The sequence below is a fragment of the Lampetra planeri genome, chromosome 78 (genome assembly GCF_965212315.1).
Source record: "Lampetra planeri chromosome 78, kcLamPlan1.2.h2, whole genome shotgun sequence".
In the NCBI taxonomy this organism is placed as follows: Eukaryota; Metazoa; Chordata; class Hyperoartia; order Petromyzontiformes; family Petromyzontidae; genus Lampetra; species Lampetra planeri.
The window spans coordinates 2827187-2849367 of record NC_136183.1 but is presented as its reverse complement, the minus strand read 5'-3'; the positions used below and the strand labels follow the sequence as shown (position 1 = coordinate 2849367).

At 46.2% G+C, this 22181-nt stretch overlaps 1 protein-coding gene across 1 annotated transcript; it reads right to left on the bottom strand.

Annotated features, from left to right (window-relative positions):
• Positions 1–558: 558 nt before the first annotated feature.
• Positions 559–21252, bottom strand: LOC144738141 (uncharacterized). The gene is made up of 2 exons (XM_078621086.1): positions 20272–21252; positions 559–5389 (listed from the first exon to the last, which is right to left on the bottom strand). Exon 2 carries the CDS (start codon positions 5359–5361, stop codon positions 3601–3603), a length of 1761 nt encoding a protein of 586 aa, XP_078477212.1. The 5' UTR covers positions 5362–5389; positions 20272–21252; the 3' UTR covers positions 559–3600.
• Positions 21253–22181: the final 929 nt, after the last annotated feature.

The window sequence follows — 22181 nt, the reverse complement described above, 5'->3', positions numbered from 1 at the left end:
TCAGAACGAAGGGTGAGGGGCGGGTGTGATGCCAGTATGGCAGGGAGAGGGATGGTCTCAGATGGACTTGATCTTGGTGATGGACACTCACAGCTCTGAATGCAGCAAAAGTCCAGGCAGCTTCCACACAGTGTTATACAGTCTGATAAAAGAATGCTGCTCGACACATGAACCAGGTATGGGAACTTATTCGCCACTTGTAGAACTGCCTGACTATTAATGGAGAGCTGAGCAGGTGCAGTGTTGTATGACATAGATTCCCAAGCAGGTGATTTATTTTTGTGGAACATATGCAAAGCCCCATTTCATGATGGAATTATCCAGGCATCAGAACAAGATTCCCTAACTCCATCTCATTGAGTAGCCATTACCAGATCAGCAGATGCATAAGGGCTGACCAGCAGGAAATGATCCCTTAACTATAACCAGTCATCGATAAGCGTATTATTGTAACCGCAACGAATGCAATTTATTTATATGGCCATTGTGAGCTTCTCAAACTACATAATTATTGAAGATGCTATGTAATGTGGAATAAACCCCGTTGAGACGACATCGTGAATTGAGAATTCTTTATTCAGTTTCGTTCACAGCTTCCACCACATTCGTTCCTCCAGTTCCCTTGCTCCTTCACGCTGTTGGCTGACAGCGCCACGTGGCAGGCTCCGGACCACAGCACCAGCGTGGATTCTCCGCTCCTTTTAATCCCTGGCCCACGTGATGCCCCGCAGCCAATCCTCAGCCACACCCCTGGAACTTTCCCGAAGCTAATGTACGACTCCAGGGCCACGCCCCTAACTCGACTCCCCATTGGTTGCGGGCTGAGGCCGGCAGAGCCCATCATTATTATCCAGGTGTAACCTTACATTACAAATGTAATGCATTGGGCCAGAGTGAATTTCTGTCACAAGCCGAGTTGAACAGGAAATGGTTCCAACTCCTGGTCACGCAGCTTTAGATGGGCCTGCCCAAAATCATAAAAATCCTCAACGAATGTGAGCAGAGGCAGAGACATCGAAATCAAGGAACCCAAAACACCAAGCCTATTTAGGGTACCATATGCCTTAATTACATCAAGAAAGCAGAGATCTAGTTTCTAGTAAAAATCCGTACTCCCCTGCTGTACTCGATTGACAGAAAATACAGCCGCCCCTTGAATATTGGAGGTTACGTTCTTGGAAAATGCCGCGCGACGGCTAAAAACGCGATATTCAATACTTAAGCCTTACCCAAGTAATGGCGTTAGGTAAACGTCAACTAAAATTTACATCACAATTGAAATACGTACTGTATTCCAAATCAACTAAAAACTAAATTGAAATAACCATTGGGAAACCGTGTCTCATGCTTTTGGTTACAGGTCTACCCAACACTTATGGTCACACATGCTGTCTGCTTCTACTCGACCTTGTCCGAAAAGTCCTCCAAAATCTCCACATCCACAAATGGCTGTGATTCGTCTCGGGCTCCATTAGCGACCTGGAAGTGAAACCCTAGAGCCTTCACAGGTCACCTTCACGAATGGTGACGTTTCCCAGCTGCCATTTTTATTGGGTCCTTGAATCACAAAAGATGGGCTTATGGAACTTCAAATTTCACACGTCAATCTCAGACTCTGCTCCTTGTAGACCTCCTTACGCGTGTTTCAGTTTCAAGACAATTCAAAAGGCCTTCCAAGTGTACATTAAGTGGTTTTTAATGTGTGTTCCCTGGCAGTTGTGAAGATTTGATTACTGTGTAAATGCATTCCAAGACAGTGCAGTCGTTAAGATTCCGTGGAGGCGAGTTCTGCTCTTGGTGACATCACAAGCCAGAGAGAGGGGGAGGCCCTGACGTAACCCACTCGTTAATTTGAGGTGACGTCTTCAGAGGGAGCGTCTACATATTTAAGTAAACATGTGGTAAGCAAGGTGGGATATCAATGCAGACAGATATATCTAAAGTTTTAATTAAATAGAAGTTAAAATTCAATAAAACCTAGGCTAGAATACAAATCTGTAACAAAAATCCACGATGCCTTCAAATGTCCTCTTTAAAGTACCTCCTTGCGAAAAAACAGATCGGCAGACATCTTTCATTCAACGTTCTCTACACGAAACAAAGGAATGTTTTACACAAACTATAAATACCACGGCCTTTTAGGAATGCATGTGTAATGGGTTCCGGAGACACTTGTAGAGGTATCTTCTTTATTACAACACTCCAACAGTCCTGATACTCTGCTACAGCCTAGGTACACAGCCTAGATACACTACTCTGGCTACGCTCTGGAGTCCTCAGGCTGCAATTACCCTAATTGACCCGACCCAGCCAAGGTGCGGGTCTGGACTCTGGCTTCCTCGGAACTCGCCCTTACAAGGACGTAGAGCCGGGAGTCCCAGAGTCCCACCACTGGCCCTCACAGCGTCCCGGCCCTTACAAGGACAAGCGGGACGAGGGGGTCCAGGGTCCTAAGCTGGCTGGTCTTGGGTCTTGAGCTGCAACTGGCCCCGATCGGCCAGGGAGCTGCCCTTTTATGCCTCATCCCCAACGAGGGGTGGGGTTGTGTGCGCCTCCAGATATCCCACAGAGCACGCACAGCCCGCCCGTTGGTGGCGCCAAGGGGCTTAACTGTTTGGGGTGCCTGGGATCCTAGCGCTTGGCGCCGAGGGCTTATCTGCCTAGGATCCCAGAGCCCCCAGCAGCCCCTCCCCTCTTATGGCACTACACATGTGTTCAGTACAAGCCACCTGTGGACTGGTTTTGGTGTACAATGTCTCAACAGTCCGGCTTGCTTCAACTGATGTTCATCGGCAAGGTCCATTTTAAGTCTCAGTTCGACAAAATGTATACGTAATACAAAATAATTATTATTGTTCTTGTGGAGAATGTATCTCCTATACGTAACTTGTAAGTGGCATACCTTAACTGATGAATGATCAAAGACAATGAGTTGCCCCAGTCAGATGCGTCCTGATTCACAAAAATACCCTTTGACCCGTATCACAAAAATAACAGCTCTCACGTGAGTTTTTGTACAGGTTACCACCAAAACAGATACTTTGTCCTGACATCACATATTCCATGTTTGACATTAATACACAAAATGTTGTATGTACGTACAAAATCAGACAGGTATTCTTTCAATTATGATTCAAAATAATCAAAGGGCACATTGGCAACATTTTATTACTATACTGAAATGTACTGCATCATGTTGCAACGTATTTAGAAGTTGATCTGACGAGATTAGGCCTATATGTGCAGCACTCTCATAGAGGGAAGCCAAGTAGTAGTACATTCTCTATTTGTTGCAGAGGTTCAAGGTTCAAATCCGACTGGCATATCAATCATCGCCCCGGACTTACAAACTCATATACACATGCAGGCCAGTGAACCTTGTGGCACACAGGGGCAGATGCCCATTATGGGCACCCATCGAGTGTCTAAGATGAGATATGATACAAAACACTTGAGTCACTCCTGGTTAGAGATCGCCCCAACCCACAGGTTCACAAATACTAGCCACTCTTACACTGCAGTTTGAACCTAGAAATTGAGTGTTCAACTTCACATTATATTCATTAGAAAGGCCTGTGACAGAGGTGCATCCATTTGAGCTTATTTGTCTGAAGCTTGCACATCTACCTGGTCTCCATTTGACTTTGTATTGTCTAAGAAGTCCACCCACACCTCCACATCCACAAACTCCTGGGAGTTGCCACGTTTTGCCTCACAGTTAGAATTTAGTTCCTGCTTCACACTGCCTCCATCTATGTGAAGGTCCGATTTTGGAGTTGAATCATCTTCAAATTTAACCTTCACTTCTACGCTCTTCACTGTTACTTCTTCACATTTCACCTTCGCCTCTTCATATTTCACCTTGATACCTTTCAAAGTGTCCAGGCTGGGGTTGTCTTCTGGTTCTTGTTTCATGAACAATGGGGTCATTGCAGCACTTTGACTTTCACAAGCTGATTTCAGATTACACTTCTTGTGGATTTTCTGATGCGTGTGTGTTCTCTGGTGTTTTTCAAGATTTGATGACTTTGCAAACACCTTCCCACACAGAGTACACTTGAAAGGTTTCTCTCCTGTGTGTGTTCTCTGGTGTGATTTAAGAATTGATGACTTTGCAAACGCCTTCTCACACACAGCGCACTTGAAAGGTTTCTTTCCTGTGTGTGTTCTCTGGTGTTGTTTAAGAGTAGATGAATCTGAAAATACCTTCCCACACACACTGCACTTGAAGGGTTTATCTCCTGTGTGTATTCTCTGATGGGTCTGAAGATTTGATGACTTTGCAAACGCCTTAACACACAGAGTGCACTTAAAAGGTTTCTCTCCTGTGTGTGTTCTCTGGTGTTGTTTAAGAGTAGATGAATACAAAAATGCCTTCCCACACACACTGCACTTGAAGGGTTGATCTCCTGTGTGTATTATCTGGTGGGTCTGAAGATTTGATGACTTTGCAAATGCCTTCCCACACAGAGTGCACTTAAAAGGTTTCTCTCCTGTGTGTGTTCTCTGGTGTTGTTTAAGAGTAGATGAATCTGAAAATGCCTTCTCACACACACTGCACTTGAAGGGCATCTCTCCTGTGTGTGTTCTCTGGTGTTGTTTAAGAGTAGATGAATAAAAAAATGCCTTCCCACACACACTGCACTTGAAGGGCATCTCTCCTGTGTGTGTTCTCTGGTGTTGTTTAAGAGTAGATGAATTAAAAAATGCCTTCCCACAAACACTGCACTTGAAGGGTTTGTCTCCTGTGTGTGTTCTCTGGTGGGTCTGAAGATATGATGACCATGAAAATGCCTTCTCACACACAGTGCACTTGAAGGGTTTCTCTCCTGTGTGTGTTCTCTGGTGTCTTTGAAGATGTGATGACTGTGCAAACGCCTTCCCACACACAGTGCACTTGAAATGTTTCTCTCCTGTGTGTGTTCTCTGGTGTCTTTGAAGATGTGGTGACCGTGCAAATGCCTTCTCACACACAGTGCACTTGAAAGGTTTCTTTCCTGTGTGTGTTCTCTGGTGTTGTTTAAGAGTAGATGAATCAAAAAATGCCTTCCCACACACACTGCACTTGAAGGGCTTATCTCCTGTGTGGGTTCTCTGGTGAGTCTGAAGATTTGATGACTTTGCAAATGCCTTCTCACACACAGTGCACTTGAAAGGTTTCTCTCCTGTGTGTGTTCTCTGGTGTTGTTTAAGAGAAGATGAATCTGAAAATGCCTTCTCACACACACTGCACTTGAAGGGCATCTCTCCTGTGTGTGTTCTCTGGTGCTGTGTCAATTTTCCAGTACGATCCGTGATGTTTACATGCTGGTCGCATTGTTTCCTTCTTGTACTGAGCTGCGCTGAGTGCCTTTGCTCCATCAGGCCAATTCTGCAGAGCGAGGGTCAGCTGCAGACAGAAAAGCATGTCCACACCATCTATGTGAGTATTGAGGCACAGAGGAATGCATATAAACACAGTCATACATGACTTACACATCTATACATATTCATATTTTCATCATATAGTGAAAGAGATTCCCCAATTCATCACAAGGGCTGTTAAGGCACACAATGAGAAGGCAAATGGTCATAAATATGCCTGGACACCCTAGTGTCTTCAAAATGAATGTTTACCAAAAACTCCAAGCACATAATTTTGGTTGTCTAGCTACGACAGGAATATTTATTTAAGAAAAATTAGCTAACATAGCAAAGGCTGTTGAAAAGAATATTATTTGTATTATGCAGAAATGTATAAATTAATGTTCATTTGCAACTTAGAGGTGTGAAGCCAGGCTCAAATGAGCTTGAATGCGAGGATGAACAGATATAACTTCAGCTGAATATGTGCAGTGTTAATTTCCTGACCGTTTACATTCTTATAAAATCTTGTTCTGTACCTGTTGAATTCCATGACGAAATGGGGCCTTGCATATGTTCTCCAAAAAGATCACCTCCCTGGGAAAATCTTGACTTAAAACTTTTGTGACAGCGGGAATTCATATTCTTTGGTTATTTCGGTAAAGTCACGTAGATAGAAAATAATAAAACAAATAAAGTGAATATAAGAAAAAAAACGACTAATGTAGACTGTAGCCTGGTTCTTAGCCTTGGTGAGCGTACTGGCAGTCTATAATGTAGACTGTAGCCTGGTTCTTAACCTCGGTGAGTGTATTGGCAGTCTATGATGTAGACTATTGCCTGTTTTTTTAGGAGACCTTTGCAATGGACTAGACCTTGGCGATGGACACTCACAGCTTTTTAAGTAAAAAAAGTTCAGGCAGCTTCCACATAGTGTTAGAGAGCCTAATGAAATAATGCTGCTAGACCAATTTGAAGTGAGACTTTGGATGCCAAACCAAAGCTGGTCGTGAACACATTAACCAGGTATAGGAGCTCCTCCACCACGTGTAGAACGACCTGATTATTCATGGAGAGCTGAGTAGGTGCAGTGTTGTATGACATTAAATTCCCAGGGAGGTGTTCTTTGGGTCTTTCGGTAAAGTCACGTCACTTAACCGAAAGACCCAAAGAATATTAATTCCTGCAGTTACGAAAACTTTAAGTCAAGATTTTCCCAGGGAGGTGATCTTTTTGTAGAACAGATGCAAGGCCCCATTTCGTCATGGAATTCTCCAAGTACAGAACACGATTCTCCAACTCAATCATTGAGTAGTCATGACCAGATCATCAACATGCGTATGTTGTATGTGTCGGGTTATGAAATTTTGATAAAAATAATAAAAATTAATAATTTTCCAAAAAATGCGCAAATCGCATTAATTATGTTAATGTGTGTATTAACATGCATAAATTATGATGTGTGTAATTATATGCATAAATTCTGATAATCGCGGAGATAATCGTAGTAATTTATGCGGATGCTTGCGATTATGTTAATGTGAGCAGTTGTGATAATTAAGCTCAGCTTCGTTTATCCATTGTTATATCAATCAGGATAATACGATTATCATCGATTAAACGTTTACCGACTATCTTAGTGTGTGTTATGATATTTTAGGTCTCCATTTTCATATCTCATCGCAGGATACAGTTATCAAGCATAAGATAGTTTTGCATGGACTTAGAAAGAAGCACTCGAACAGTTGGTGTTAAGCAATTTTATTCTAAACAAGCACATGACACTCTCTTATCCGAAAGCAAGTATACGTCAATAAATTCATGGACAAGATTATGCAGTAACGAAAATGAATGACTAAAAATACTTCTTCATTGGCGTGATTATGCAGTTAACGAAAATGAATGACTAAAACATTTTTTATTCATGTAACTCGACGACAGCAACTGCTTTGCACGATCAGTTGATATTGAACACACCACCTCAAAATGGCAACCCTTTTTGAAACGCACAGACAATTTTTTTTTTTGTCTTATTCGTGTGCGTGCTGTGTGTGCGTTGTCCCCTTGTAATATTAATTAATTCTTAGAGCCAGGAGTTGTGTCGTTAGCTTGTGTGGTGTGGGAGGATACAAACAGCGCCCAGAAGTTTTCTCTGGGTTGGGCGTGGCCGCCGCGAGCCCCTGCTGCTCCCTCGCTCGGCGTGTCGCTCGGCTTGTGCGCTCTCTCTCTCTCTCCACTGCTGGACGACGAGTTGGCACGACGCTCAATGACGCCCGGTGACGTCCGAGTCGTGCTGCTCTTGCGCTCTCTCTCCCTCTACTGTTAGATGACGAGTTGGCATGATGCAGTCCTTGAAGATGCTCGGTCGCTCGGTGGCACTCGGTGGCGCTCGGTGGCGCTCGGTGTCGATCGGTGGCGCTCGGTGGCGCTCGGTGGCGCTCGTTGTCGATCGGTGGCGCTCGGTGGCGCTCGGTGGCGCAGCTCTGCTGGCGCTCTCCTTCTCTTTCTCCCGGCTGATTGTTCGTTAGCGCAACTCCAGTTGCAGCTGTTGGCATTCGCTCTCAAAATTTATAATTGTATTTGCACACCTCTTAGCCGACTGTGAAAACTTAGTACAATCAACTTATTGCAATCCTTGACTTTGCGAGCAACTCAACACATCAGGATAACTGTAGAAGAGAACTTTCAGCGATACTCTCTCAGCTCGTGCCGACACCTCGTCCCTCCTCTCTGCGAGACACGACACCCATGGTTGGTGTCGGTGCCTGCTGGCAAGCTTCTGCCCCAACTCCCTTCACGAGCCTCCCTCGCAAAGCTGCGTCGCAAGCCGAGTCCCAAGACTGAGCACGACTCGACCCAGACTGCCTGTTAGCTGTGTGCGCCCGTGCCTAACTCAAAACGTGACTCCCCTCTGCGCATTCCTTGCGAGCGGGCAACAAAAAAACACAAACAGAGCGAGAAGAAGCAGACACCCCCGCGACCCCTCCTCGCGACCTTTCCTAACCCTCCAAGCATTCATGGGCCATCTGTTTGTGCAGTTTAATGGCCGTTTCACAGATTCCTGGTGTGCTTGTAGTGGGTTGTTTTCATTATTTAATTTTAAAAAATATATATATAGATATAAAAAAATATAATTTTTTTTTTTAATTATTCTTAATATTAGTAACGGAAAACAGGGCATAGATGTAACAATCCGCCCTTTTAAAAATTATCAGTGGTTGATTCGGCCACTGGCGAATTTTTAAACAAAGTAAATGCCCTGTTTTTTTTCGTTATAAATCCATCAGCCGCCCTCACTCTCGGCGGTTATTTCTCACAACGCGCGCGTATGTATCACAATCTTAACATGGTTACTTTTGAAATAAGCAAAGAAATAAAACACAACGTTAAACATTGGTACTAATCCATAACGCATTCCTTCCAAATCGCGCGCATATGTATCACAATCTTAACATGGTTAACATTTGAAATAAGCAAGGAAAATACAACAAAACGTTAAACATCAACACCACAAGTTACATTGATTCTCAACCATCATAACTACGGCGGATATTAATTTTTTTTTATTTTTGTTAAATCCTGGGAAACGCTAGGTAGCGGTTTCGAACGCATTTATGCGTTACCTTCCTCATATTACCTCGTCGCCATAATTTTTCCAAGCTCCGAGTGTCTGGTTTACCACTTATCACTTTGATCATTCGGTCACGGTTTTCCGGTTCGTTTATGTAATTTCACCTCTCACTCTCTCGCGTCGTGGGAGTGTGTGGTGTAAAATTGTGCTGCACATAATCAGAATTCGCGCACACAACCAACTTCTGTACTCCGTTATCAATGGCATTCGCTCTCTCTGCGATTACATGCACATTTGCCGAGTCAGCGTGTCGATTTAATTCCGTGCCTCGTAATGTTGCCCTTTTGGTTTGTACGAGTGGGTTGGATTTCAACGTCATGGACATTCGTCTCCATTTCAGCACTCCGATCCACATTGATTTTTGTTTCATTTGGATATTTTCCATTCAGAGGCTCACGCCTGTACTTCCCAGGGTGGGTCTCTGTGTTCCCTCTCCCTGCACTATTATCGCTCTCTTTTGCGACGCGTGGTACTGTTTTCCCTGTGCGCTCTGGTTTTCCTCTCTGTCTCTGCTGTCTGTTATCTACTGTCCGATCACACTTCAATTCAGCCCTGTCCTTGCATTTGATTTGCGCATCATTTACGGGAGCACTGTCCGCGTTTCTTACCGCATCGTATGCATTTGATGTTTCCCGGTTGTGGTGGTATTTGCCCGCCCTGTCACTTGCAGCCTGCTTGTATTTCCCAATGAGGCCAGGGTTTAACAAAACTTCAGCGTGCGTGGCGCGTATGGGCTGCTCGCTCTCAATCACTGTGGGTGGTTCATCACGTATTTGGACCGCATTCTGTGTTATTCCTCTATTCCCTCCTGGTATAGCCGGTGGAGAAATTGGTCGGAATTGGACCGATTGTGTTTGACCTCCCATCCTGCGATTCTCGTACATTTTTGGCCCAGTGTTACTCCCATTTGGGTGCTAAATTTTTCCTGGATTGTTACTTTGCCATTTTTGTGGGTAATTTTGACCTTGCGTATGTCGGGGCATGGGGTGTTGATATGATTCTGCCCTTGGTCTCCACATTCTGCGATTCTCCTGAATGTTCGCCTCCGTACCTCCGTAGTCTGTGTACCACCTTCTCGCTAGATGGTTATCTCGACATCTTTGTGTGTAATTTCGACCTTGCGTGTGTCGTGGCATGGGGTGTTGATATGGTTCTGCTCTGAACCTCTCCATCCTGCGATCTCGTACATTTTTGGCCCAGTGTTTCTCCCATTTGGGTGCCAAATTTTTCCTGGATCGTTACTTTGCCATTTTTGTGGGTAATTTTGACCTTGCGTATGTCGGGGCATGGGTTGTTGATATGATTCTGCCCTTGGTCTCCACATTCTGCGATTCTCCTGAATGTTCGCCTCCGTACCTCCGCAGTCTGTGGACCACCTTCTCGCTAGATGGTTATCTCGCCATCTTTGTGAGTAATTTTGACCTTGCGTGTGTCGTGGCATGGGGTGTTGATATGGTTCAGCTCTGAACCTCCCCCTGCGATTCTCCTGAATGTACGCCTTAGTGCCGCTCTCATTCTCGTGCCCCCCTCTCTCTGGGTTATTTTGCCATGTGTGCGTGCGTCTTTGCTCCTCCCTGCATTGTAGGACTGCTCGGTGATTTTTATTCCTCTCTGAGAGGCTGGGTTCCTTATCCCTCTCCCTGTGTTCTGGATCCGAATTATGATTCTTAGCTCTGTATAACCATGCCATGTACGCCTTGCTCTCTATGCGGCGTAAGGATGCGGTTTCTGGATTCAAAACCATTCTCACCCTTTCTGTAATCTCTGGGCTCAAGGATTCAAAAAACATAATTTTGAACATTTTATCTCCTTCGTGGTATTGATTCACATCGCCTGCGTAATACGCTCTTTTAAATTGTAAAAGGTAGTCACGTGGGTCTTGGTCCATGCCCTGGGTCATCGATTTTACCGCATAAAACCCCTCAGTGAGTGTCGAATATTCTCCAAACTTCCGAATCACTGCCAGGCTCAGTTGTTTAAAATCATTTCTAACCTTGTGTGGTAGTGACTTTACCCATGGGATAGATTCTTTATGTAAGCTCCGTTTCAACAAACTCGCTTTTTCATCCCGTCTCCTCAGCCCTCTAATCATTGCCTCCTCTTCTACTGTTGCGATATGTGTGTGTATATCCATGGATTTATTGTGTGGGTCAAAATCGGGAATTCTGACTAGAGCCTTGTCCATCAATTTAAGGGTTTTACTGTTGAATAAGTATTCCGAAAGTTGATCGCCGTCAGCGTCATCATAAAACAAGTTATCATCAGGCAATCTGTCACTTTGGTCTGTGCTGTGTCGCTCGTGTTTCAGCGGCGTGCATTTTTTGTGTGCGCGCCCAGTGCTGTGTCGCTCGTGTTGCCATTTCCCTTCAGTTTTTGCCTCTGCCCTTAGTGAAGAATGTCCTGGTAGCTTTACTTTAACTTTTGTGCGATCAGTCCCTGGACTCTGTCCATGTACCCAAGAGTGTGATTTAATGTTACTTCCATATTTATTCTGTGGATCAACGTCTGTGAGTTTCGTTGGTGTCGCGAGCACTGATTTCTCCTCCCTTACGATGGTGTGAGGACATTTTTCCTCGTTTATTAGAGACGATTTCTCTCCCGTTTCCTTTCCAAATTTTTCCTCATTCCACAATCCCTGTCTGTATGCCTGTGTGGGAAGGCATGAGTCCTGTCCTGCCTTCTCTGCAGTTTTTGCATCGTGTTCACCTTCGTTACATTTTATCCAGTCAATTAGTTTCCCCCGAGGTGTGTTCCTGTTATCGATACAGCTCCCTTCCCATATGTCTCTCTGACTGTACTGCTTTGTAACAGATCGGTTGGTACGTTTTAATACGAGCTCCCAGTATTCCGTAATCCATTCAAAAATTATTCTTAATCCTAGCATCTCAAGTGGCAGGAGTTACTTTGACCTTTCCTTTCAGAGTGCATATAAAACAATTATCTCACAGAGTGTGGTCAGTTTGACTCGAGCTATTCTGTAATTTTCCGATTCAGAGTGCGTACCTCTAACACCATTTATCACAGGATGCAATCGGTTTGATACGATATTATCTTAATTCCACTGTCTTTTTTTTTAAACCTGCTATTCTGGGTTTTAACCTCAGAGGGCGTTTTTTTTTTTTGTTTTACGCCCGTTTACAATCACCATGCAATGTTCGATCACGATATTCTAGTTAACACGTAGTGATTCATTCCTTCATCCATGCAAAACACTGTCTGCAAGAGATCCCGGACGACGCCACCCATTATGTTGTATGTGTAGGGTTATGAAATTTTGATAAAAATAATAAAAATTAATAATTTTCCGAAAAATGTGCAAATCGCATTAATTATGTTAATGTGTGTATTAACATGCATACATTATGATAATGCATGTGATTATATGCATAAATTATGATACTCGCTGAGATAATCGTAGTAATTTATGCGGATGCTTGCGATTATGTTAATGTGTGCAGTTATGATAATTAAGCTTAGATTCGCTTATCCAGTGTTATATCAATCAGGATAACACGATTATCATCGATTAAACGTTTACTGATTATCTTAGTGTGTTTATGCTATTTTAGGTCTCCATTTTCACATCTCATCGCAGGATACAGTTATCAAGAATAAGATAGTTTTGCATGGACTTGGAAAGAAGCACTCGAACAGTTGGTGTTAAGCAATTTTATTCTAAACAAGCACATGACACTCTCTTATCCGAAAGCAAGTATACGTCAATAAATTCATGGACAAGATTATGCAGTAACGAAAATGAATGACTAAAAATACTTATTCATTGGCGTGATTATGCAGTTAACGAAAATGAATGACTAAACATTTCTTATTCATGTAACTCGACGGCAGCAACTGCTTTGCACGATCAGTTGATATTGAACGCACCACCTCGAAATGGCAACCTTTTTGAAACGCAAAGACAAATTTTTTTTTTAAGTCTTATTCGTGTGCGTGCTGTGTGTGCGTTGTCCCCTTGTAATATTAATTAATTCTTAGAGCTGGGAGTTGTGTCGTTAGCTTGTGTGGTGTGGGAGGATACAAACAGCGGCCAGAAGTTTTCTCTGGGTTGGGCGTGGCCGCCGCGAGCCCCTGCTGCTCCCTCGCTCGGCGTGTCTCGGCTTGTGCGCTCTCTCTCTCTCCACTGCTGGACGACGAGTTGGCACGACGCTTGGTGACGCCCGGTGACGTCCGAGTCGTGCTGCTCTTGCGCTCTCTCTCCCTCTACTGCTAGATGACGAGTTGGCACGACGCTGGGTGACGCCCGGTGACGTCCCAGTCGTGCTGCTCTTGCGCTCTCTCTCCCTCTACTGCTAGATGACGAGTTGGCACGACGCTTGGTGACGCCCGGTGACGTCCGAGTCGTGCTGCTCTTGCGCTCTCTCTCCCTCTACTGCTAGATGACGAGTTGGCACGATGCTGTCCTTGAAGATGCTCGGTCGCTCGTGTCGCTCGGTGGCGCTGGGTGGCGCTGGGTGTCGCTGGGTGTCGCTGGGTGTCGCTGGGTGTCGCTCGGTGGCGCTCGGTGGCGCTCGTTCGGAAGACTTTGACTCTCTTTCTCCACTGCGGGATGACGAGTCGGTTTTGGTTGATGCTGGTTGATCTGGGTGTGTATTAGACACACGGCACATTCGATGGCGCTGTCCTCTTCCTCACAGCCGTTTGACCAGGCTTTCTCCACTGCTTCGCGCTCTCTGCTTTGCTCGCTTGGTCGACGCTTGGCGATCTCCGCCCTTTTACAGGTTGATTGCTTGTCGTCAGTCGTCACTCTCTCTGCTCCGTGCTTCCCTTGTTCGTGCAGTTGCCAGCTTCACTCGCACTTAACTTCGTTCTGCGAGAAGCGACACCTGCTATCGGCATCGGTGTTTCGTTTCCTCACGACGCTCCGCCAGCCGGAGCACGGCTGAAACCCAGCCGCGACCCAGGTTGAACTCAGACTTCTGCGACTCGAACGACCCCTCCTCGTTCCATCACTTCTCGAGGCACGATCTGTCCCAGCTCTCTTGTGAGCCCCGTCGCACCGCTGAGCGCGACTCTGACTGACTGCACTCAGACTGTCACCTCAACGACGTCTCGTCGTCCCATCTCTCCTCGAGGCACGATCTGCCCCAGCTCTCTTGCGAGCCCTGTCGCAACGCTGCGTCGCAAGCCGAGTTGCGAGACCGAGCACGACTCGACCCAGACTGCCTGCTCGCTGTGTGCGCCCGTGCCTAACTCAAAACGTGACTCCCCTCTACGTGCATTCCTTGCGAGCGGGCAACAAAAACACAAACAGAGCGAGAAGAAGCAGACACCCCCGCGACCCCTCCTCGCGACCTTTCCTAACCCTCCAAGCATGCATGGGCCATCTGTTTGTGCTGTGGGGAGACAAAGACGGCCGTGTTTAACTCAAACGTGAGCACCCTCTCCTCTCTCCGCGTCTCTTACGAGAGAAAACAAACAGAAAAAAAAAACCAGATGTTCTCCAATGTCAGCACAAACCCCCCCCTTTGTGACCTTTCTGCTCCCTTCTTGCTTGCCCTGCGTGGGTCATTCTGAGGTCAGACCCCGCTGGAAGACAAAGGTGGTCGAGGAGATGTATGCGATACATTTATGTGGTCCTGTGTGTTACATTTATTCTTGAATTATATTTATTGAGTTCCTTCGGTCTTAGTATTGTGGTTATCATTCGTCTATGTTTAATGAATATTCGTAATGATCCTCGTCACATTATTATTTTGGGGCTTCGCCAAGTTAAGTTCTCCAGAGATTGGTGTTTTATTCTGAGTTATATTTTAATGTCCTGAGGTTAAATGTAACTATGTTTCCACTTAAGCTTTCTGGAATTCGTACTCTTTAGTTTTTCGGAAGGTCGTGTAGATAGGAAACATATAATTCTAAATGATATGTATGTGGTGAATACGAGTAATATAAGATAATTACTAATTTAAAAAAAACCTATGGTTTGTTGGTTATTTCTCTTTGTTAAGTTTCTACTTTTCGGTTAGGAAAACGTTAAGAAAACGCGAGTGGCAACCGTTATTATCCTTTACTCTGCTCTGCACCCCCTCCGTGCATCTCAAGATGTCTTGGGGGGTCAGGCCATCGATCTTTGTCCATCTGGATGTCTCTGACCTCTCTGTGACCGAATTCTTATCATTTTAACCGCCCTCCATGTTTCATGGATTCCTGGTGTGCTTGTGAGTTGTTTTCATTATTTAATTTTAAAAAAAATAGATATATAAAAAAACATATTTTTTTTCTTAATTATTCTTAATATTAATAACGGAAAACAGGGCATAGATACAACAACCACTATGTACCGCCATTACGTTCCATTGAGGTGTCCCGCATCAACGAATTAGTTGCTCTGGACATTCTGGGCCCGTTTCCCCCGTCGGCTAGGGGCAATAAATACCTTCTGGTCGGGGTGGAATATTTTTCTCGATGGCCGATGGCCTGGCCTCTACCCGACCAAACGGCTGCGTCCATCACCGACGCTTTCTTGAACGGGTATGTCATGGATAAGGGGGCACCTGAGAGGCTGCTCACAGATCAAGGGCGGAACTTCTCCTCTAAATTGCTTAAGGAGGTTTGTGACGCGCTGGGCACAAAGAAAATTCGCACTTCCCCATACCATCCGCAAACGGATGGTATGGTGGAACGATTCAACCGTACCCTCTCGGCTATGCTTTGTCACACGATCAGTGAAAACCAAACCGATTGGGACTTGCACATACCAGGCGTCTTAGCGGCATACCGCATGGTTCCACACGCGTCCACGGGATACTCACCATTTTTTTTTATGTATGGCCGTGAAAATGTTCCACCCATGGATGTGCAACTGGTTAAGCCGAGTAAACAACCGTACCGCTCCTTGCCTGATCACGTGCGGGACTCGCTTGAACGAGTTACGGAGGCGCGAGAGGCTGCCAGGTGTGCGACGGCCCGTGCCCAGGCAAGGAACGAATGGTATGCGCGTCGACTCGCATGCCTTGGTCAGTGGGAGACCTGGCATGGCTCCACTGCCCCCAGGTGCCGGTGGGCACATCCCCTAAACTGCACAGGCCGTGGCGGGGGCCCGTAACGCTGGTGGATGTTCGGAACTCACAGAGTATCCGCGTTCCGTACGGAAAACGTCGGTGGTATGTTCATTCCTCGCGACTTAAACCCTATGTTGATACGCGTGTCGGTCCCTCATTCCCACTAGCTGACTTGCCGGGTTCTGCCAGACCGATTACGCCGATTGCCACGCCCGTTGATCCCAAGGGGGACTGTGTTGTGCCTCCTACAAATGAACAGGTTCTGAGGGCTGAGGAAGCCCCCGCTGCCCCCCTCCAACGGGGACTGCCCTAGATATGACCGAGAACCAACAACCTTCTTCTTCTTCAAGCCTACCACCTCCTGTCGATCTGAAGGCAAAGCGACCATGCGCTGGAAGCGGAGAGGGTCCCGCGTCGCGTACGCGATCGAAATCTCTCCCGTTTCGTTAACGTTTGATCGTCTAGCTGTTTCTTCCCTGTCGTTACCGCGCTGCAGGGGCGCCCTAATGTATGTCGGGTTTTTTCATGGGTGACTGTTTTTAAGTGTTGTTCGGCGCGGGGACGCCGTTTCACCCTTTATTGTTAAATGCACCTTGGTGCCCTAATAAGATGTTTTACGGAATTGGTTGATCACCCTTTTCCCAGCCGAGACGGCTGATTTTTTTCACCGGGGGGAGGGGTGATGTAATAACAGCCATAGAGGGTTCACGTGGGGATTGGCTTGCCGGTCCCGCTTTGTAGCCAATAAGGGGTGAGCCAGGGAGCATGGCCTCGGCGTGATCACGGCATGTTAGCAGGGGTGATTGGCCTGGACAATCGGGGCCTCAGCTAATGGGAAGCCGGATCAGAGGCGTGGTCCCGGGATTGACAGGGAACCATCGGGAACGGTCAACGCTGTCTACGGAGGATTGGCTGGGGGGTACCACGTGACGAAGGGATTAAGAGAGAGAGGGAGAGAGAAGTCGGGAGCAGACTTGGGAAAGAGAAGAGCAGGAGTCACGCGCGTACGGGGCTCTGGGTGCCACGTGCGTGGTGGGGACTTGGCGGGAAGTCTGCCCGCTTTCCATTGTCTGTCAGCAACGGGGAGTGTGTGAAGTGTAACTGTGGAAGTTGAAAATAAAAAGGACTGATTCCGGAAGCCGTCTCAAGAAGGTTTATTACATTGGTATAGAAAAAAAAGTCCAGGCAGCTCCAACATAGTGTTACAGAGCCTAATGAAAGAATGCTGCTAGACTAATTTGAAGTGAGACTTTGGATGCCAAACCAGAGCTGATCGTGAACACATTAACCAGGTATAGGAGCTCCTCCACCACGTGTAGAACTACCTGATTATTCATGGAGAGCTGAGCAGGTGCAGTGTTGTATGACATTAAATTCCCAGGGAGGTGTTCTTTTGGTCTTTCGGTAAAGCACGTCACTTTACCGAAAGACCCAAAGAATATAAATTCCTGCAGTCACGAAAGCGTTAAGTCAAGCTTTTCCCAGGGAGGTGATCTTTTTGTAGAACATATGCAAGGCCCCATTTCGTCATGGAATTCTCCAGGTACAGAACACGATTCTCCAACTCAATATCATTGAGTAGCCATGACCACATCATCAACATGCGTAACAAAGTTCACAAGCAGGGGACAATCCCTTGACTTCAGCCAGGCATCGATTAACGTATCATTGTTACTGTATGAAATGCAAATTTTTATAGGGCCATTGTGAACTTCTCAAAACACATCATTATTTGAAAATGCTACGTAATGTAATGCATGAGGCCAGAGGGAATTTCGGCCACAAGCCATGTTGAACAGGAAAGGGATCCGACTCCTGGTCACACAGCTTTAGACGGGCCTGCCTAAAATCATAAAAATCCTCAACGAATGTGAGCAGAGGCAGAGATATCTAAAACTAAAAATAATTCAAAACCCCAAGCCTCTTTATGGTACTATAGGCCGTAATTACACCAAGAAAGCAGAGATTTAGTTCCTGCTGAAAATCCGTACTCCTGTGCTATAGCTGATGGACAAAAAATACAGCAGCCCCTTGAATAGCGAGGAGGTTACATTCTTGGAAAGTGCCGTGTGAAAGGTAAAATGGCGATATTTAAAACTTAAGCCTTACCTAAATAATGGGGTTAGGTAAACGGCAACTAAAATATACATCACAATTGAAATAAGTACTGTACTGTATTCCCAATAAACTAAATTACTGAAATAAACGTGGATAAACCGTATACAAAACATTCCAAGATGAGTATAAATGTATATAAATAAAGCAGACTTCCTGTGTTTTTTTGGGAACCAAATTGCGCCAACACTATGAAACCTACACACCCCAAATTGTCCATGCGTACTCAAGGGTAAGTTATTATGTTTTCACGCAATTTTTAGCTTACCTGTTCACCTTCAACACCTGTAACACCTGCACACTCCAACACCCCGCTGCTGCTATATTTTTTCTCATTTACTACATTATCCTTACATATAATCAGGCCTGCATTTTTGCCACAAAATTCATTCACTTCCGGCTCCTTACTGTCCTCTCTGCACACGCACGGCTCACCTCTAATATACTGTAATATTTCATCATGGAACCTTTGCCAGTACCAAAATATGAGAATAGGTTTTCCCCGTTTTTCTGGCAACAAAACAGGTGTTAAGATGTTAAAACACAAAACTGAAACCTTTTACAAGGAATTATGTGTGCATTAACCACAATACTTGTGGTCAGAATGCAAACAAAAACATACTCTGATAGAAAATGCATTCTTAATTTGAAGCTTTCGTAACTGCAGGAATTCATACTCTTTGGTTCTTTCAAGAACGTCACATAGGTATAAAATAAAATAAATCACGACGTTTCGGGCGCAACACAAGCGTCCCTCATCAGGTGGGAAAGCATGGTCTGAAGCAGATTGTTTTAAAAGGTTTGAAATGGGTGTAGCCCAAGGGTCATAAAGAAGTGGCCGGGGCAAGTGATGTTAATGTGATAAATTAGCATGTTAATGTGAAATCAAAGAGTGGTGCAATCCAAAGCGGCCTCCCTACGAGAGAGAAGGAGCGAGGCTCTAACTGGGTAAACAATAACTACCACCACGACAACAATAACCACGATGTGAACTTCTCACTTCAGATCTCCGTGAGCGCGCACAAAAATAAATCACGCTTGCTAACACAGAGTGCACGCCTGGGATACACTGCCGAGTTCATAGATGACCTCGCCACCGAGAAAGTTCAGCAGTATCTGACAAGCACAACGGGGTGGCAGCCAGATGCGAACTGTCCATATCCCCCATCTAACACCGTTGCCGAGCACGCGCACATGTGTGTGAGAAATTTGCTCGCGAGCGTGCGGAATTCCGACGGCTGGGACGGGATAGCACCATTGCAAGTCTTCTTCCAGAGGAGGAGGTGAGGGGGGGGACGAGGGAGCCTCCGGAACCCCGTGAGACAACCCCAGGATGGGTGGCAGGGATACAGACCGGCATAGGAGATATCACAGGCCATGCGACCCAAGTACGCGAGGAGGTAACCCAAGTATGCGGGGAGGTGACCCAAGTACACCTGAATGTGACCAAGCTGCAGTCCACAGCGGAGATAGTCTAGTCCGAGGTGGGAGGGCTACGCTCCATGGTCGGGGGGATAACCAGGCGAGTATCTCAATAAGAGGCAGAACTCGAACAAATGCGCACTGGGAGGGAAAGGGGGAGTGAGCAAGGGGCCTCTTATGGAGCCACCGCCCTTCCCCGTGCGTGCTATCTATGCGACCAATGGGGGCATCTCGTGAGAAACTGTCCCCAGATCGCTCGCGCGAGAGAAGCACCAGGGTTAAACACCAAGGCCTCCCTAAAGAGGGGACCACAGAGGGGTGCAATCGACGTGGTCCCAACACAAATAAACTGTCGTGATAATGGTGAGCGATTGACCCCCACGCAGATGCCGACAACAACACCCCAGAATGCGGCGACTGCGGGTGACTGGCTGCGGGAGCTGGTGGCAGGAATAATGGGGGCCACGTCGCTCGTGGAAGGGCAGGTGAACAGGCGGCGTACTCAGATTCTGCTGGACACGGGGGGCGGTAACGTCACTCGTGAGTGCAACACACTGCAGTGTGGTCGGGGTTGACGTGAGCCGCCTACAGGCCTCGGACCGTGTGCTGCACACTGCAAGTGAAACTGGGATGGGACTGCTGGGGAGGGTCACCCTCAAGGGTTGCTTCGGACACCAGGTGTGTAACCAGGAGTTATACGTGTCGAGCGTGTTATGCCACGAGTGTATTGCAGGTACCAACCTCCTAGAAAAGTTGGGGCTCAACGTGCAGCCCCGCCGGCGATGCGCCACCGTGGAGGGCAGTGGATTCCTTTCTTGGGACAAGAGCCGGGTTGCCCTCCCTTCGAGCCTGTGGCCGCTATCCTGGCGTCGGCCGTCACCGTCGGCATTGGTGTTCCACTGGGTTTTCCGTTTTTCTCCCAAACCTAAACTCAAAATATAGTTGGTGGTGGTCAAACAGTGCAATGCAGGACCCTCCTGAAACATAATCTTTAACTGCTAAATAAGAAATTAAATTGGAAAACCCTAAAACACAGTACAATATTTTTATTTTACCAGGTGAGGCCATCTGAGCTGCATAGCTCTTTTTCAGAATCGACCTGGACACAAATGATAGCTCAACTTAGTCAGTTATAATATGGAAATGTATTGCAGCAAAATTCTCAAAATGCATGTTTCTAAATGTGGAAAAAAATCAATGCCACTACAGGAAGAGAGAGAAAAAATAAAAAAAATGTAAACTGCAATTATAAATGCGTCAGGGTTGGAATCGAACTCAATCTTCAACGTGAAAAGCCATTTCGTTGAGCTATCATCTATGGCCAGGTGGCTTCTGACAAAAGATCTAACAGCTCTATGAGCCTTGGTTGGTAATATAGAAATAGTTGTTCATCGGTCTAAAGGGTGCATCAGCAAAACCAACTCGGCAGAACGCTCCTGAATTAGAGTGCTGAGACTCATTGTGGTCATGTACTCGAGTGTGCACCATGGTGGCTGGGAGATGTTAACTGCCTCTCCTGGTTGACAGGAGGTGGTGGGTTCGATCCCGACCCCTCCTGTATATTTGGAGTTTGCGTGTCTCTCTCTCTCCCCGTGGTCGCGTGGATTTTCCTCCGGATCCTCAGGGTTTTCCCCTCCACGTTTAGAGTCAACATCACCACGCGTTTAGAGTATTTGACCGACAGACATTTCCACACGTTGATAAGCCACTTTGTTGTGGGCAGGTCGCTTCTGAAAACAAGAGCGGTATAGCAGCTGAAGTGTGCTTGGCCTGGTAGGATAAAAAAAACTGTAGAAATATTTAAAAGAAACAAAGTTTCAAAGTAGTGAGCCAGATGAAGACAAAAAACTTAAGCAGAGAATTAAAGCAAATGCAATCAGGCGAGGGCAGGAGGCAAGGCCCCGCATGGCTAGGCCCCGCGTTGTAATGTTCCAACCTGGACATCAATTCCATACTCGCTGCTACTCAATTGATATCCCTACGAGAAGAGCGAGGCTCTACCTGGGTAAACAACAACCACCACGACAACAACAACAACCACGATGTGAAATTCTCACCTCGGATCTCAGTGAGAGCGCGCGGTGCAGCAGCTTCCGGATATATCGTGACGTCACGCGGCAGCAGGAGGTGACATGACGTCACTAGCGGGGTTCAGAACAATCCCCTCCCCCAACAAGCAGCTGTGTAATTGAATAGATTATGTTAATAAGTCGGGCCCATGTGGGGTGATTGGGCTTGGCTGGTAAACCCGTTGCAATGAACTGGCGACGGTATTCCTGAATAAATTATGTTAATGCACGCCATGACCTGGGCGTAGCTTTCCCCAAAAATGATTTTTACTGGAACGGAAATCGACAGTGACCAAACAGACGTGACGTCACGCTCAAAAGCGCGGTAGAGGGGGGGCTGGGGGGTTGAATACCTTGGTGACATGACGTCACTAGCGGGGTACAGCTCTCCCTCGCGTCTCAAGCCGACAAGTTAATGAGTGGTGACGTCAGAGAGCGAGGTCAGGGTTAGAGTTTAAGTTAATTTAGATTACATTTCTATTGTTGCCTCTCTTGAACAGAGACCCCTTGGGTGCGTGAGCTCAACAACAACGTGAACATTATTGTGTGTGTACACTATGTGTGTGTACACTGTGTATGCAA

Excerpts from the sequence above, each read along its gene's own strand:
- LOC144738141 (XM_078621086.1), bottom strand. The coding sequence starts at position 5,361 with ATGGAGCAAAGGCACTCAGCGCAGCTCAGTACAAGAAGGAAACAATGC.